Here is a 16,724-nt window from a genome sequence, read left to right on the forward strand (position 1 = left end):
ACTGCAATTTAGATTTCAGCTTGGACACATCCCAAATCTAAATCTCTGCACATATTACATCTGCCCCACCTGCACTGCAGCATGGTTTTACCAAGGTGTACAGTTACTTGCTCTTTCTTACTCTATTCCCAACTCTGAATCAGGCCCTAAATCCAAATTCTAGCACCAGTAACACAAGCATCCAGTCATACCTGACAGATATCAGATACCTCCCAGATGTGTTCAACCAATGCCACCAATTCAGTTCTAGGCCATCCGGACTTCAAACCTTTAAGGAGTTGCTGCACCTATTTTTCAACAGTCTTGCTGACCAAAGATGATGCGGAAATGGTTCCGATAGAAGCCCCTGCTGCTACATGAATAGACCTAATAATGGTCACGATTTTACCATCGGTATGGGCATCGGAAAAGTGGTGGCCTTTGCCAACTGTCCAGCTTGGGAGCATTTTGCCGTTTATCCGTATCCCATGCAGTGAAAGGATTAGCAATCTGTGTGTAACTGGAAACTTCCAATCAGGTTCAGTTTATGTCTTGCAAAGAAAATGAGCCAATACAGAGATGAAAGGAAGGATAGAGGTTTGTATAGAAGTCTTGCTAAGGGAGGCAGGATCCTTAGCTAAGTACACTCACAGACATGGGGTCATTCACTGAAATGTCAGCAAAGGATATGGAGGGAAGGTTCACATTGCATGCAACTAAGGGATGCAGAGCGAGCTGTGTGAGCACAGAAACAGACGCAGGCTAGTTCTGCTAGATCAGTGGCAAATGCTACAGGCATCTGCGACAATCAGGAGTCAGTCTCACAGGCAGTGTATAAAGCGTCCGTGCCTGACTGCCCACTGCGTAACTTAGAACGGCATTCCAACCATGTACAGGTTGAGTCTCCCATATCCAAAATGCTTGGGACCAGGGGGATTTTGGATAATGGAATATTCCGTATTTTGGAATATTTGAATATCATAATGAAATATCTTGGGAATAGGACCCCAATATACACACAGAATGCATTTATGTGTTATATACACCTCATACACACAGCCTGCAGGTCATTTTATACCATATTCCCAATAATTTTGTGGCTCAAGCAAAGTTTGTGTACAGAAATGAAATTAATTTATGTTTCATATACACCCTATACACACAGCCTGAAGGTAATGTTATACTATATTGTTAATAATTTGTGCCTTAGACAAAGTTTGTGTACATTGAGCCATCAAAAATCAAAGGTTTCATTATCTCAGTCATGCCAAAATTATTCCGTATTTCAGAATATTTGGATATGGGAGACTCAACCTGTCCCAAAAGTTCTGATTAAATACCTTTAGACTTATATCTGGAATTACTCCATAAAAAGAAAGAAGACAGATAGAGAGTACACAATCTGGGAACGTGAAAGTTGCGAAAACAAAAACAAACATACCAGCAACTAAATTGTGAAGCCACACAATAGTCTGCTGTGCCAACCCACCCCAGATCTAAAAATGCTTTACTGCAACTGGGAATTTCGGAGAGGCAGTAGGAGCCGATGACTAGGTGTCCCTTTTGGCGCAGTTAGTCTGTGAACTAAGGCCCTGATTCAGAGCCACTCGCTAGCGGCAGTACGCTCGTTCCGAGCGATGTTCGCACATCTGCGCATGCGTACGGTTTTTAGTACGCATGCGCGAACCAGTCAGTGCGGCCGAAAATCATTTGTACGCAATATAGCGAGTGCCTGCTATTTTGAGTGACAGAATGAGGCGTATGTGGGTGGTAACAGGGGAAGGTGCTTGAAAACGGGGAGTGGAGATCCGTTCGCAGGCGTGCTTAAAGGTCAAAACGGGCGTTTTATGGGTGTGCATAATTAATATAGCAGCGTCAATGACCACGTCACTTGGTTTTTTTTAACTCAGAACTGCTCGCAAAATAGCGGTTGAAAAAAACCAACCACAAGAATAGCGAGCAGATCATATCCTGTTCGATGTACTCGATTAATCTAATAAATAGCGGACATGACGTATGGTGCGAGCGGCCAGGGGGCGTTTTTAAGAAATAAAAGAGCGTATATGTTTTGCTCGCTCGTTCATACTTAGAGGTGTGAACAGACTGCAATGTGCGAACGGATCATTTGCATAGCCACCCCTTGTTTTTGAACGAACGAACGCAAATAGCGAACGGCTCTGAATGAGGGCCTAAAACCCAACAAGGAGGAAGTCCCACTTTTTTCCCAGGTTCCAGCACACCATCAGCCACGACATCTCCCCCACAGCTAAACTGTGCCTAGGGTATGTCTGCCAATGCCCAGATGGCCCCCAAACAGCCCTTAATTCCTAACCAGGCTGCAGAGCTCAGTATCCAGTGCACCTACGTATATCCAGTAGACTGACTGCAATTTGAACCACCTCAACTTTCAAAGGAACTGGGAGGCACTGCTCCTGACTGCTAAGGAAGCATAGAGAGATGGTCACCACAGGCATTGGGAGGGGGTTGAAGTACTGGACCCATGTTTCCTCAGCCCATTTCAGTTCTCCAATTGCCCTATGTGGCTGCCCGTGTCCATGTGACTGCTGCAGCAGTAATAATAAGGAATTGAAACTGCAGAACAATAAATAGTCGGAGCAGAACATAAAGCAAGCACCTGTCCTGTGAGCATGATAACAAAATAGAGTGCATGATGGGGATATTAGGAAAATTTGTCCATAAAAATCAAAACCGATAATATTTTATTTTTTAGGACCAGCGCTTCAGGGCGGCTGGGGACACACTGGAGCAACTGGCAATCGGTCCGATGTTTTAGAGCGATTTGCCTTCACCCTGGACATTGCGTGATTGCCGGTACACATTACCCGATTTAAAGAACCACGGAACAATCGCTCGTTCCATCCTTCATTTATATGTATGGCGTCGTACGAGATATCGTGTGATTGGATGTGCAGCACGGCCAACCATGCGATATTGCATGCAACCACAGGAGTGTGCAAATTGGGCACACACACTGCACGAAATGCCCGATTTGGCCAAATCGGGCCGATGTTGCTCCAGTGTGTACCCAGCTTAAGAAAACAAAGATATCATACCCACCTTAACCCATGATTCTATATAAAACCGCTACCTAACAGGTTTACCTGAAATGTAACTTTCTTCCACTACAGCCCTGATGAGGAGAGATGCTGTGCGCCCCCGCACCAGTTATTTTACTACTTGGATTACATACTAACCAGCATTACATTTTGGTTTTCAATTATATTTAGCCAGGATTTGCACCCCATTCAACATCATATTCCCTAATGTAACAGAACAATTTGCATGTTATGGGCCATATCCAATTAGCCCCGTTCGGTCGCTAATTGATCCCCGCGATTGGCGAAAAACAGGGATTTTTCGCCGATTATCCCCGATATATTTTTTCCCCTATCCAATTAATTCAGGCGAAATAATAGGATAGTTCGCCCGTTAATACATAGGGCTCCTATGTGTTAACGGGCAAACTATCCTATTATTTCGCGATAAGCTCGCGGACCTATGTGTTCTCGCCCTTTTTGGGGCACTTATCGTGGATTCTTTTTCGGGACACATCAGGTCCCGAAAGATAAACCCTGATAAGTGCCGATGTCAGGCCGACTTCGGAGCTAATTGGATATGGCCCTATATCGTTGAAAATGTGAAAGGACAGAGTTCAGTTCAGCTTTGTGGTTCATATGTGCCTCATACTTATATGATAAATCAAATTACAATAAATGATGAGAGCTTGTGCAAAACACTTACAGCTGCTCTGAAGGTAGCAAATTCCTCTATTGCTGATCCTCTCTTCTTGCTGGAGACAACTAGATTTAACACTTGTCCATACTGCAAAATAAATACAGTAATAAGCACAAGCATTTTCATGCAGGAAAGACCGCACCTCATCATACAAGCCCCCATACAGTACTGTGACATTCTGTTTTGTGGAATTTAAAAGCTGATGCAAACATAATAATTAAAGGAATTCCTAACAATGCCTAATCATATAGAAAAGCTTCAATTCACTGTCCCATATATCCTGCATGTGCCTGAAAATGTACCACAATCATCACATTTATATTAGTGTTCTATCATGTGCAATCACATGGCCCAACCTCATCTCTCTCACACAGGAAACCTTAGTGGCGGCATCACAAGTGTTTCCTGCGATCACTGGGTGTGCGATCTATTCAGATCTCCTTCCCCATGTAACTAGTATTTAACTAGCAAGGTGCCTTATGGAGATTACTGTACATACATGGAGAGAAGACGTGGCATTGATTTTATGCTATTAAACAACGAATATACCTATATACAGATGTGTCCACATGCACATATACTCAAATGTGACTCTGTGACTTAGCCGCACCATGTGACTTTTCCTTAAAATATGCATCTAGTCTGCTACTTTATACCAATTCCTTTACCTCAAAAGTATATACTAGCCCCAAGTACTTAGCACATGATTAGTGAATTAATAGGGAAAATGCAGGAAAAAATATTTAATCTGAGTAAAAAGCTAAAAGACAGAGGTGTTGTATGAGTGGATAGCAATGCTGGGTTCGCACGCAGCCGGTTGACGTTTGCATTCTGCGCATGCATATAAGACGCAGTGCGCGAACCAGATGCTGCAATTGGGAATGCGATTGCAGGTAGTATGCAGATCCATCACTCAGTGATTGAGGTAGGGTCAGGTCAACCACAACTGTGCGCATGGGTCCGATGTTACACAATGTTGCCGATGTTTTCGCTGACTTGCGGATGCATGTCATGGGAAGTGGGCAGATAAATACAGTGGTGGGCTTCTTGGTATAGTGTTGCGGTTGCCGTGTGATCGCATTCATTAGCATATTTTTCCATAGTGAGCAGGTGCGTGCAAGCGCAGCCTTGCAATCCGTGCTGAATCAGGCCCTTAGTGCACTATAACAGTGAAGACACACAGTTTGGGAAATAGTATTCCAGCACGGGAATCGCTGCCCGTTGCGGAGCATATAGCGCAAAACAGATAGGTGTATGAGGACACATCTGTACTCAGTGTGAGAGCTTAATACTGCATTATAATGGATGGTGGAAGCCATGTTGTTCAGAAGTAATGTTAAATATGTTGGGCAAAAGATTTTATGTGAGAAAACTTCATGTTTGTGTTCATAGAATCAGTGTTTCTCGTCCTTTCAAAGGGTTTCTTGTATACACAATGTTATTAGGACTATAGCAGCACTTTTCCACTATACAAGCCGATACCACAACAGGGAATAAGCATTGTTACCACATCAGGTTGTGCGATTTCACCCTGCTCATACTCAGAAACCGCATATACAGAAATGTGCCAAGCAGACTCAAACAATGACTGCATCTTGCCTTATGGCCAGAGATGCTAACAGGGGTGGCAATGGGCAATATCTATCTGGCAAAGTTCAGTGAGAGCGTATTCGGCAAATGTGGCTTATGCAGCCCCGCGATTATGGGCCTAAGCGCTTGTTTGGAATATGTGCGGAGATTAGCTCTTTCTCAACAGTGCAAACACTGTTCATCTGAGTAACATAGAGCTATTTTGCTAACAAATCTGCATCAGACCCAAAAACAGAACTTTAACCAACATGATGCACGCTCCTGGTATTCCCTATGGTGGATATTAAGAATGTGGACTGACAAACCCTTTGCAATCTGACAATAGTTTATCACAAGCCCTAGTTGCTGAAAGGATTCCTTACAAGCGCTTAGCAGCTAAGCAATGGCCTTTTCTCCTTTATACATAGATCTAAATGACTTGGCAGCATCTGGTATATTGGTGGTGGCTTTGGTCTCCTGTCACTACCAATACAGGGGCTAGAAGCTGAGAGGTTGAGTTTTACACTCCTGAGATTTCTATTGTTAAATCTGATCCCGTTACAGCTTCTTGTGTTTAAAACACTGGTAACGCGATAATTATTCCGTTATTTTGCAAAGGATCTATATTGTGATATAATCATGTAATCTAACGTGGGAACCGAACAATCCATTACTGAGTGAGGCAAGTGAAACTGAAGAGACATTATAGCCATATAGATACAGGACCTGACTTAGAGTTGTACATAAACTCAATGAAGTCAGCACAACTCCGATGTTTAATGATAGGCGCGTGCGCAGGATCTGTACAGTACATGTGCCGACCACTGACTGTGACGGCGGCCACACTCCCCCCTAAGCCCCAGCATGACTGACATGCTGCTGCCATTTGGGGGTGGGGATGGCCAGCAATCATGAAAATGGAGGCATGTCGGTTTTGATGGCATGCAGAGGCTGGGGTCGGCGTCTACCGACACAGATTTCCTGGTCCCAGCTGAGTATAAACGTGTAAATGTTTCCTGCGTAACCTGAGGGTTACTTGAATGAGCGATGTTTTCACAGTTGATCCGATGCTGCGTCCGGACAGTGGCTGTGTCTAAAGCCTCAGAAACTATTACACAGGACACTATTTTCAGAAGGAATAATTGCGCCTGCCATAAGGCTGCTGCAAGTTTCAATGGTGCGACCGATGGTGGCGTCTAAATATACACAGAGATGGATTCGCGTCTCACTATGCGTCCACCTCTGAATCAGGCCCAGCGAGGTAAAGGTATATATAACACGCACACAAACATGTGATGTCCACAAATTATCGCTCATAACAGAACCTTTTGCAGGAGCCTCATCAGAACGTCCTCTGTATATCCTCCCCTTGTCTCATCGTTCTTGTGGCATTTCCATTTTAGCTGGTGAGAACAGAAAAGAAGACAGGATATAGGATACTGAAATATGGAATTTCCACTATAAACCTAAACGGAAAAGAGTCAGCAAATTCAAGGCACAAATAATCAAATTAAAAAGGAGATTTATGTTCTTACCTGGTTAAATCCTTATCTTCAAGTTCCATAGGAGACACAGGGACAATGCTGGGGTATAGGTAGGGCAGAAGGACTGGGCACCAAACAGTTAAAGTCTTTGACTTCCCAGGCAGCCCAGCCTACTTCTTCCTTTTACACCACCCCCAGCCAGGCCAGTTAAGTTAGCAAGCCCAAGGCAGAAGCGAGAAAGCAGAAGAAAGACTGGCACACACACATCGATCCAAACACACCAAAGAGATGGACAGGGGAACCAGAAACCCCCGCAAGCCAGGTGAGTCAGGGTGGGCTCCCTGTGTGCCCTATGGAACTGAAAGAAAAGGATTTAACCAGGTAAGAACATAAATCTCCCTTTCTTCTTCCTATCCATAGGGGACATAGGGACAATGCTGGGGACGTCCCAAAGCAATTCCCCCAAGAGACGGACCGCTCTTGTGCTGCACTGAAAACTCGCTGCCCAAATGCCATGTCCGCAGAGACGACGGCGTCACAGGAATAGAAACTGAAAACTGTGTGGACAGAAGACCCCGTAGTTGCTCTACAAAGCTGCTCCGCCGAGCAGTCACCATGGCCGTTGCAGGGAGATCCTTACTACGGTCCACATACATCCGGAGGGCCCTCACCACATCCAAAGAGGCCTCCTCCGGCGAACAATCAATGATGTGGAACCGAGAAACTACCTTCAGAAGGTAGCTTAACCGTCTCCGAAGAACGTCCCGGTCTGGGTGAAAGACCAGGAACGGAAAGAAATACGACAGTGCCCTCAAGTCAGACACTCTGACTTGATGCCGTAGTGATGGCTAGAAGGAACAGAGGGCCTGATTCAGAGACGGACGCTCTGAATTAGGGCATTTTTCTTTTTTGAGCGAACTCCTGGCCGCTCGCATAGCTATGGGTGACCACCCACAGCTATAGCGAGCGGCCAGGTTGATGGTTGCGATGGTCAAGACCATCGCGACAATCGGGCTTGCGACGAGACCCTTGTGGTAGGGTCTCGTGGCCGCAAGCCCCAGAGAGCTTTCGGCTCTAACAGAGCCGGAAGCCCTCCCTCTGACATCACTCCCTCCGTTTGGCCGGCCACCCCCTCAGCCCGCCCACCAAACGGGGCGAGCTGTCACTCACCACCGACAGCTCGCCCCATTTGGTGCGAGACCCGGAGCGATGGAGCACCCGTCGCTAGCCGGGTCTCGCGCGTGCGCACGATGGAGCCGGCTCCGTCGTGCGCACGCCCAGTGGGCAAACATCGACCCGGTTGCGAGCGCTCAGCACTTGCGACCGGGTCTGAATCAGGCCCAGAGTTTTCCAAGTGATCCAGCGAACGTCCACCAACTCTAAAGGATCGAAGGGAGAAGACTGAAGTGCCCTCAGCTCTAAAGACAAGTACCAAGGAGCCACCACAGAAACAAAGGGGGGGCTGCACGTGGAGGACTCCCTGAAAGAAAGTCATGACGTCAGGCAAAAACGCAATCAGTCTCTGAAAGAGTACAGAGAGGGCGGAAACCTGAACCTTCAGGGATGAAAGTCGAAAACCCTAATCCAAGCCCGCCTGCAGGAAAGAGAGAACCCAGGAAAGATTAAAAGACCTACGGTTAAGGCCCCTGGCCAAACACCAAGAGAAATAAAACCTCCAAACCGGATGATAAATTCTAGCTAAAGCGGGTTTGCGGGCATGGAGCATGGTACGAATGACCGACCTGAAAAAACCCTGGCCCTTAGTACGGATGTCTCAGGATACACCCCAACAAAGGGAGAGGGGCCAGATCCGAATGGAAGCACAGGCCCTGAGACAAGAGATCCCGCCGCAGCGGAAGACACAGAGGAGCGTCTATGGAGAGGCCCTGAAGTGCCATGTACCAAGCTCTACTCAGCCAATCGGAAGCCACTAGGATCACGGTGTCACCTTCCCATGTAAATCTGCGGAGAACTGGCGAAATGAGCGAGATCAGATGGAATATGTACATGAGTCAAAAGACCCACTGAACCGCTAAGGCGTACACCAGAAGAGCTCCCGGATCCCTGGTGCGAGAACCGTACCTCGGCAGCTTGTGGTTGTGTCAAGACACCATCAAGTCGACATCCAGAATGAACCAGATGCTGAAAGAAGCCAGGATGAAGAGACCACTCGCCTGAGTGATCATCCTGGTGGCTTAGGAAGTCCGCTTCCCAACTCTGGACCCCTAAAATGAAGACCGCAGACAGAGCCAGAAGATGAGTTTCTGCCCAGCTGAGAATGCGACTCACGTCATAACTGGTTCCTGAGAGTACCAGAGTAGAGGCCCTCTTCTAGGGCGTCTGTCCAACTGCCAATGGCCTTAGCCACCCAAGCAGAGGCCATAGCCAGACGTGCGATAGCACATGCATGGGTATAAAAAACCTTAAGTAAGGTTTCCAACTTCCTATCCGTCAAATCCATAAGGGAAGCCAAAGTAGGGATAGGAAAGGTAGAGTTCTTAACTAGGCAGGCAATATGTGTGTCAACTGGGGAGCAGACTCCCATTTGGGGAGGGAGTGGAAAAAATAAGAGTTATGGCATAACATACCTTTGTTAACTCTTTTTCTTCGAGGTCCATGGGGTCCACAGCCATTACGTTGGGGTATGAATCCCGGTCACCAAACAGTTAACGCAAACGAGTTCTCTGCTCCCAGGATGCACCGGGGTTCCTCCTCATATACCCCACCCCCTGCCTCAGGTAGCCAGTTCGTTACCAAGCTCAAGCAGGCAGAGACAAACAAAGGGTAAGAAAGAAAAAAACCCATACTCATGAGTCCAGACTCTCAAGAGAAGAACTACGGAAAAACCTCCCCCAGAACTACAGGTGCGTCTGGGTGGGTGTCCTGTGGACCCCATGGACCTCGAAGAAAAAGATTTAACAAAAGGTATGTTATACCATAACTCTTATTTTCTTCTTCGGGGTCCATGGGGTCCACAGCAATTACGTTGGGGATATCCCAAAGCACTAACCCTATGGGCGGGGACGCTCCTGGCTCTCGGAAGAGAGTAGAATCCTACGCCCGAAGGAGGCATCCTGAGAGGCAAAGGTGTCAAAGGAATAAAATTTGACGAAGGTATGGATGGAAGACCATGTGGCTGCTTTGCATAATTGCTCAGCAGAAGCACCCCGGCGGGTCGCCCATGATGGACCTACCGCCCTAGTAGAATGTGCCGTCACTGAATCCGGCACCCGCATACCAGCCTGTATATAAGCCAATGAAATTGCCATGCGAATCCACCTGGCCAGCGTCTGTTTACTGGCTGGCCAGCCACGCTTATGACAACCATAAAGCACAAAAAGTAAATCGGACTTCCTCCATTTGCTCGTGCGTTTAACATAAATTCTTAACGCCCACATCCAGGGAAGCCTCACCTTGTGAGAGACTTGTGCCCTGAAATGCTGGAACTACTATTACTTCATTAATATGAAATTTAGACACCACTTTCGGAAGGTAACCCTCCCTAGTACGTAGCACTGCTCTATCTTGATGAAAAACCAAGAACGGCTCCCGGAAGGAAAGCGCAGCTAAATCCGACACTCTACGTGCAGATGCCATAGCAAGGAGGAATACCGTCTTTGCTGTTAGCCACTTGATGTCTATTGAATTTAAAGGCTCCAACGGAGGAGCCTGTAAAACCTTCAGAACTAGAGTCAAGTCCCACGGAACAACCGGGGAAACGAAGGGAGGCTGAATCCTCAACACCCCCTGAAAAAAAGGTCTTTATATCCGGTCTCAGAGCAATTTTATGTTGGAACCAGACTGAAAGAGCTGACACCTATACCCTTAAAAAGAGGCCAGACGGAGCCCTTTTTCCAGACCGCTTTGAAGAAAATCAAGCACTCTGGATATCAGGAACTTCTGTGGATCATACCCTTTCAGTTCACACCACTAAAAGAAAGTATGCCAAACCCTATAGTATATACGGGCTGAGGATGGTTTCCGTGCCTTCAACATCATCCGTATAACAGACTCGGAAAACCCCTTCTTCCTCAAGACGGAGGCCTCAAGAGCAATGCCGTCAGTGATAGCCGATGAAGATCCGGGTACCAGCAGGGACCCTGTAGCAACAGATCCGGTCTCAATGGCAGAGGCCATGGAGTGTCTATGGAGAGAGACCGTAGTTCTGTGAACCAGTGCCGTCTCGGCCATGCCGGAGCTATTAATATGACGGTGCTGCCCTCTTGTTTGATCTTTCTGACAACTCTGGGCAGAAGAGCAAATGGGGGAAACAGATACACCAGCTTGTAACGCCACTTTACTGTCAGTGCGTCTACAAACTCGGCTCTCGGATCTCTTGTCCAGGATCCGTACCTGGGACCTTGTTGTTCCTTCTTGATGCCATCAGATCTATTTCTGGTAGACCCCACCTGTCCACAAGGTTCCGAAAAACCTGTGGATGTAGGGCCCATTCCCCTGCATTTATATCTTGCCGACTGAGAAAATCGGCCTCCCAATTCAGGATTCCTGGAATGAACACGGCAGATATCGTGGGCAGATGCGTCTCTGCCCATACCAGGATCTTTGATACCTCTGCCAAGGCAGCCCGACTCCTTGTGCCCCCTTGATGATTTAGGTAGGCGACCGCGGTGCGATTGTCCGACTATATCTGCACCGACCTGCACTTTAAGATTTCCTGAGCCTGCACTAAAGTTTGAATATAGGGCCTGATTCAGAGCCGCTCGTAAGCGGCCGCTCGTTCGCTCCGAGCGATGTTCGCACATCTGCGCATGGGTCGTAATGCGCATGCGCCAACCAGTCATTCCGGTCGGAAATCGTGCGCTCGCAAAATAGCGAGTGCCTGCTAATTTGAGTGACAGAATGAGGCATTTGTGGGTGGTAACAGGGGAAGGTGCTTGAAAACGGGGAGTGGAGATCCGAACGCAGTCGTGCCAAACGATCAAAACGGGCGTTTTAAGGGTGTGCATAATTAACAAAGCAGCGTCATCGACCACGTCAGTTGGTTGTCTTTTAGCCTGAACTGCTCGCATGATTGCGGTAGGAAAATACTACCACAAGAATAGCGAGCACTTCATACGCCTTTCGATGTACGTCATCATCAAACCCGGCATCTGCCCTCCAATCCTTCAACCAGAGGATCCTACGTGCCACCACAGACTCTGCTGAAACCTTAGAGGAAAGGATCCCTGCATCCAAGGCGGCATCTCCCAAATAAGAGGCCAGTTCTCTAATAAAGGAGATCATATCCAGTTGCTCCTTAGATGCATCTGGTAAAGACTCCGTTAGAGTTTTGGCCCACTCCTCTACCCAGGCAGTGGCCATAGCTGGGCGGGTGGCCGTTCCTGCCAGCTAAAAAATTGATTTGAGACAAGTCTCCAGTCTCCTAGCCGTGGTTTCCTTCAGCAAAACTGCTGGGATTAGCAGAGTGGTACGTTTAATCAGCTGTGCCACATGTGCATCAACTGACGGGGAATTCTCCCACTTGGCACAGTCCTCTGCTGGAAAAGGATATAGAAGCGCCATTCTTTTAGAAGGACGGCTTTTCTTATCCGGACGGACCCAGGCTTCCTCCATAAGTTCTGATAAATGTTCAGACTTTGGGAATTCTGCCTTGACCACTTTCTGGCGCTTGAACAGGGGGGCTTTCCTAGGCGGAAGATCCCCTTCCTCGATATTTAACACAGATTTTACCGCCCTTATCAGAAAAGGGACATCGGCTACTGGGAAATGATCATCACCCTCCTCGGAGCTAGACTCCTGTGAAGAGTCCTGTGCCTGTTCCTCCTCGGAGGAGGCACTGGAGTACCCACCCATATGAGGCGATACATGGCGCCTAGATTTAGGCTGCTTTGGCTTGACAGCCTGAGGCTGAAAACCCCCCGAGGATGATGCCATAACCTTACCAGCACCAGGGTCCATCCAAGGCGGCCACATCATGGGCATAGGATGCATCTGCTGAGGCAAACCCCAAACCGGTGGTACCGGGGCAGCCAGCCATTACCTGAGCCATAACAGGATATCAGCAACGGGGATCCCGCCACCTGACCCTCGGACTCCTTAGACTTAGACACTCAGAACCAGGGGCATAGTGTTATGTGCTGCTTTCTACTCTCAACCCACACACCTGTAGCAAGGGAAGGGGAGAGACAGTGACAGTATACAGGAATTACAGTTCTTTTACAGAAGAAACAGTATCCATAAACAACAATCACATGTCATGCATAAATACTCCGCGAGCCATATGCATATAAGCTCTCACTACCACAATCAGCCTAAGCTTAGGTAGGATAGAGCCCTGTAAAATACCAAAACCAGCAGTAGGCAAGGCATACAGGGAGACTACCCAGCGTCCTGTTAGGAGCAGCGTTCAGAGAGCAACTGACATACACGCTAGCTGCCCTATATGGAGGCTGAGAGGAGCAATCCACAATCACTGTGCCAGAGGACTGAACTAGCGTGTGGATTGGGGGAGGGGCCGCCGGGGAAGCGTACCTCCCCTATGCTGCTTGGACCTGCCCGGTAAACTGTCCTGGCCGCCGCCACAAGCCCCGGCCGGTCAGGAACATCATATCCCGGTGGTCTAGGCTAGGAGACAAGCCGTATGCCTCCTGACTGCAGCGCGCCTCCGGCCAGTCTCACCGCCGGAGGCCGGACCGCCACGTGGTCCCGGCGTCAGCGGCCGCCGCAACCACCTGCTTACGTGCCATCCCCTTGATCCGGTTGCGGTCCAGGGCCTGAGAGCCCCTGCCGAATCCCCTGCCATGGATCTGCCAAGGCTAGCGGTGCGGCGCCGGAGGAGGTAGTTGCAGCGCGTGGCCAGTGCGCCTCCAATCAGGCGCGAGGCTGCTTCCAGGACAGCTCAGACCACCCGCTGAGATAGAGAGTAAAACTCTCCCTTTTTTTTTTTTTGCTCGTCTGCAGGACTGCTCCAGCAGTCCCACTGTCTATGTGGTGAAACACACCAAACAGGAAGAACTGGCTACCTGAGGCAGTGGGTGGGGTATATGAGGAGGAACCCCGATGCATCCTGGGAGCAGAGAACTCGTTTGCATTAACTGTTTGGTGACCGGGATTCATAGCCAAATGTAATGGCTGTGGACCCCATGGACCCGAAGAAGAAAAGGCCGCTATATGTTTGGAGACCTGAAAGCATCTGTCAGGAATGTTCTAAAGCCGGTATCCACTAGCAGATACCAGCACGACAGTACGATTAGTACCGTCGTTCCCCTTCCTCCTGCAGAGCCTACACTGAACGATTGATCATCTCTGGACATGGGCAATCTGTCGTTATCGGCAGATTGACCAGCATGTTCAGTAGATAATTGATGTCGGAAATGAACAGCGAGAGTGCACATAGCTGGTCGTTTCCGACATAATAATGCCCGATTTGTGAGCGATTGCACGATTATGATGTCGTAATCGGGCAATCGCTCAGTAACATCGCGTAGGGGATATAAGGCTTAAGCCTCCGCTAAGAGGTCCTCAAGACATTCTGACCTAGCTGGGAATTCGACCGAAACCCACTTCTGCCGCTTGAAAAACCGGAGCCCTGGACCTAGGTGCTGGTTCGTGAAAGGACCCACCAGGTGCCAGGAGAGAAGCTAACGGGGAGAGCCCACCTCCCCCTTCTGACATGGAGCCTCAGGGCAATGGCTGCCACTGTAATAGTGCCCCATTACCTATGTGCCCTGGTGGTCCAGCGGGAGTGCAGGCGGCCCTGCAGGGTAGGGTCCCAGCAGGGAGCCGCCTTACCTGATCCCCCGGTGTCCAGCTTGGGTCCTCTTTGTCTGTGGACGGAGGACCTGGCCGAGGTCGCTGATACGGTCGCCAGCATCGCAGCCACCGGTGCCAGGGGTGGTGGAGCGGCAGCGCTAAGCGTCTTATATCTGCCCACTCAAAATAAAATAAAATGTAAAAAAAAGAAAAAAAAAAAACTTTGGCTGCAATAAGCAGCCCCTATTATAAGTGTGCCCGACTCCCGCCGTCATCAAACGAGAACTGGCTTGCCTGGGGCTGGGGTATAGAAGAGAAAGAGGCTGGGCTGTGTGGGAAGTCAAAGACTTTAACTGCTTGGTGCCCAGTCCTCCTGCACAGCCTATACCCCAGCATTTTCCCTGTGTCCCCTATGTATAGGAAGAATAAACATAAATACCTTCACAAAACACAATAGCGCCAAATAATACTCTGTCCTGCAGCTCCTAGGAGAGCTGTGACATACTGTAAGAGGAAGGGCCCAGCATGTGTCAGTCTCTGCAGTAAAAAGCTGGAATTTGCTTATAGAGTGCAGAGATATTTCATGCGCTCAGCTGGCCTGGGGGAGCATCTGGGACTCACTGAGACTTTGTTCTTTACAGGACAAACATTTGTGAAGCACTGAACTATAAAAGAACAATCTGATTGCATCTAAAGTCTGGTGCACAAAAGATATTTTGCTTGTTTAACATCTACATGCAGACACTTCCTAATCATTCCACTGGCATCTCTCAGACCGTACAGGAACATGAGCTGGGGTGCAGTGTAAGGAGGCATTTCAGGTTCAATAAAAGACAAACGTCAAGCTGGACACTTAGCAGAACTGACTCATCAAGTTTCTTTAGTGTTCCACAAGGCTGTAATAAGTGGCAGAACTTGAGCCAGTGACCTGCACCGGTTAAGACTCTGAGTAATGTATGGGTAAGCTCTATTTCCAATTAACAGAAATTTAAATGAATTCAGTTTCTTGACATTTACACTTGTGAATAAGAACAAACTTCCACCACTGAAATGTTTCCATTAATCTCTCTTTTCCTTCGTTATTTTACAATACAGTAAAATGTATATTTTGTTATTTTCTAAACAAACCAGCAATCACATAAACAGTAACGCACTGCTTTAGGGAGTGGGCGAGCTATTGGCTTCTACATAATTTCATCCAACAATGACAAACCATTCCCTAGCATGGAATACTAAGCACGCACCTATATATGACATGAATGAGGATGTAAAAACAAACTACAGTAACTACCTTTAGCTTAACTGACCCTGCATCATCGGTGGGGCCGCTCCTGTAACCTGGAAAACAAAATAGTCCATTAGCTTGAAGCTTTCACAGACAATTCTATCAATCAAAGTTTCAATGAAGGATCAACTCAGCACCCCAAAAATCTAAGTTTGGATAGAAGGTTTCCTCACATTGTAAAATGTGAAAGAGAAATCCAGACTCACAAAGAACAGATATTAAGGAGATTACAATCTTTAGAACGTGGAGAAATTCAGTATAGAATTAAGGGGGGCATTTATCAAAAATCACATTTCCAATGCGATCTGGGCATAATGTTATCGTCCAAGATCATATTGCAAAATGCGCTTTTACCGTTGCAATGTATCATCCGGCAACCGCAGGGGCTCCGAAAGCCTATACCTGCGATGTGTTCGAACTGCTGCGTTGCATTCCGGAAGCTGGTAAATATAGCAGCATCGCATCCCCCATAGAAACCTATGCGGGTTGTGTCTGCTGGTGGGAATGGAGGGATGGCAGCAGGTATCAGAGATAATGCGGAGATACATACTAAATATTTGTGGTTGTATTTTGGGAAATAAGGCACACATATTTATAGAAAAATGGGCCCCTAGGAGAGAAGGTAGGAATGGAACAATAATCTCCCAGTAAAATAACTAAATTTCAGACATCGCGATATTTGATACATGCCTATGATGAATCTACTTCAAAGAGGATGGAGTATATGTAATAGGCTGCAGACTTCAAGCATCGGAGAGTCCCGTGGGAGACTGCCCGATGGTTTCAAGTAGCAGTCATTTAAAAGGTAAAGTCTACCTGCTACTTTAAAACATCGGGCAGTCTAGCATGGGACTTGCCGAAGCTTGTAGTCCGCAGCCTATTACATATACCCCATTGTCATAGGCATGTATCGTCACAAAACAAGAGAAGAACAATAA

The 16,724-nt window shown here is 47.7% G+C and overlaps 1 protein-coding gene across 3 annotated transcripts in view; it reads right to left on the bottom strand.

Moving 5' to 3' along the window:
• Window positions 1-16,724, bottom strand: part of LOC148451055 (dnaJ homolog subfamily C member 17-like) — a 41,665-nt gene that overhangs the window by 7,230 nt on the left and 17,711 nt on the right. For all 3 annotated transcript variants that reach the window (XM_088462331.1, XM_088462330.1, XM_088462329.1), the window contains 3 exons: window positions 15,793-15,839; window positions 6,630-6,707; window positions 3,742-3,822 (listed from right to left, as the gene is read on the bottom strand). In XM_088462331.1, the coding sequence (XP_088318457.1) occupies window positions 3,742-3,822; window positions 6,630-6,707; window positions 15,793-15,839 (206 nt within the window). The remainder of the gene's footprint in view (window positions 1-3,741; window positions 3,823-6,629; window positions 6,708-15,792; window positions 15,840-16,724) is intronic.

The sequence above is a fragment of the Taudactylus pleione genome, unplaced genomic scaffold, assembly GCF_031769625.1.
Source record: "Taudactylus pleione unplaced genomic scaffold, aTauple2 ptg001187l, whole genome shotgun sequence".
Taxonomy (NCBI): domain Eukaryota; kingdom Metazoa; phylum Chordata; class Amphibia; order Anura; family Myobatrachidae; genus Taudactylus; species Taudactylus pleione.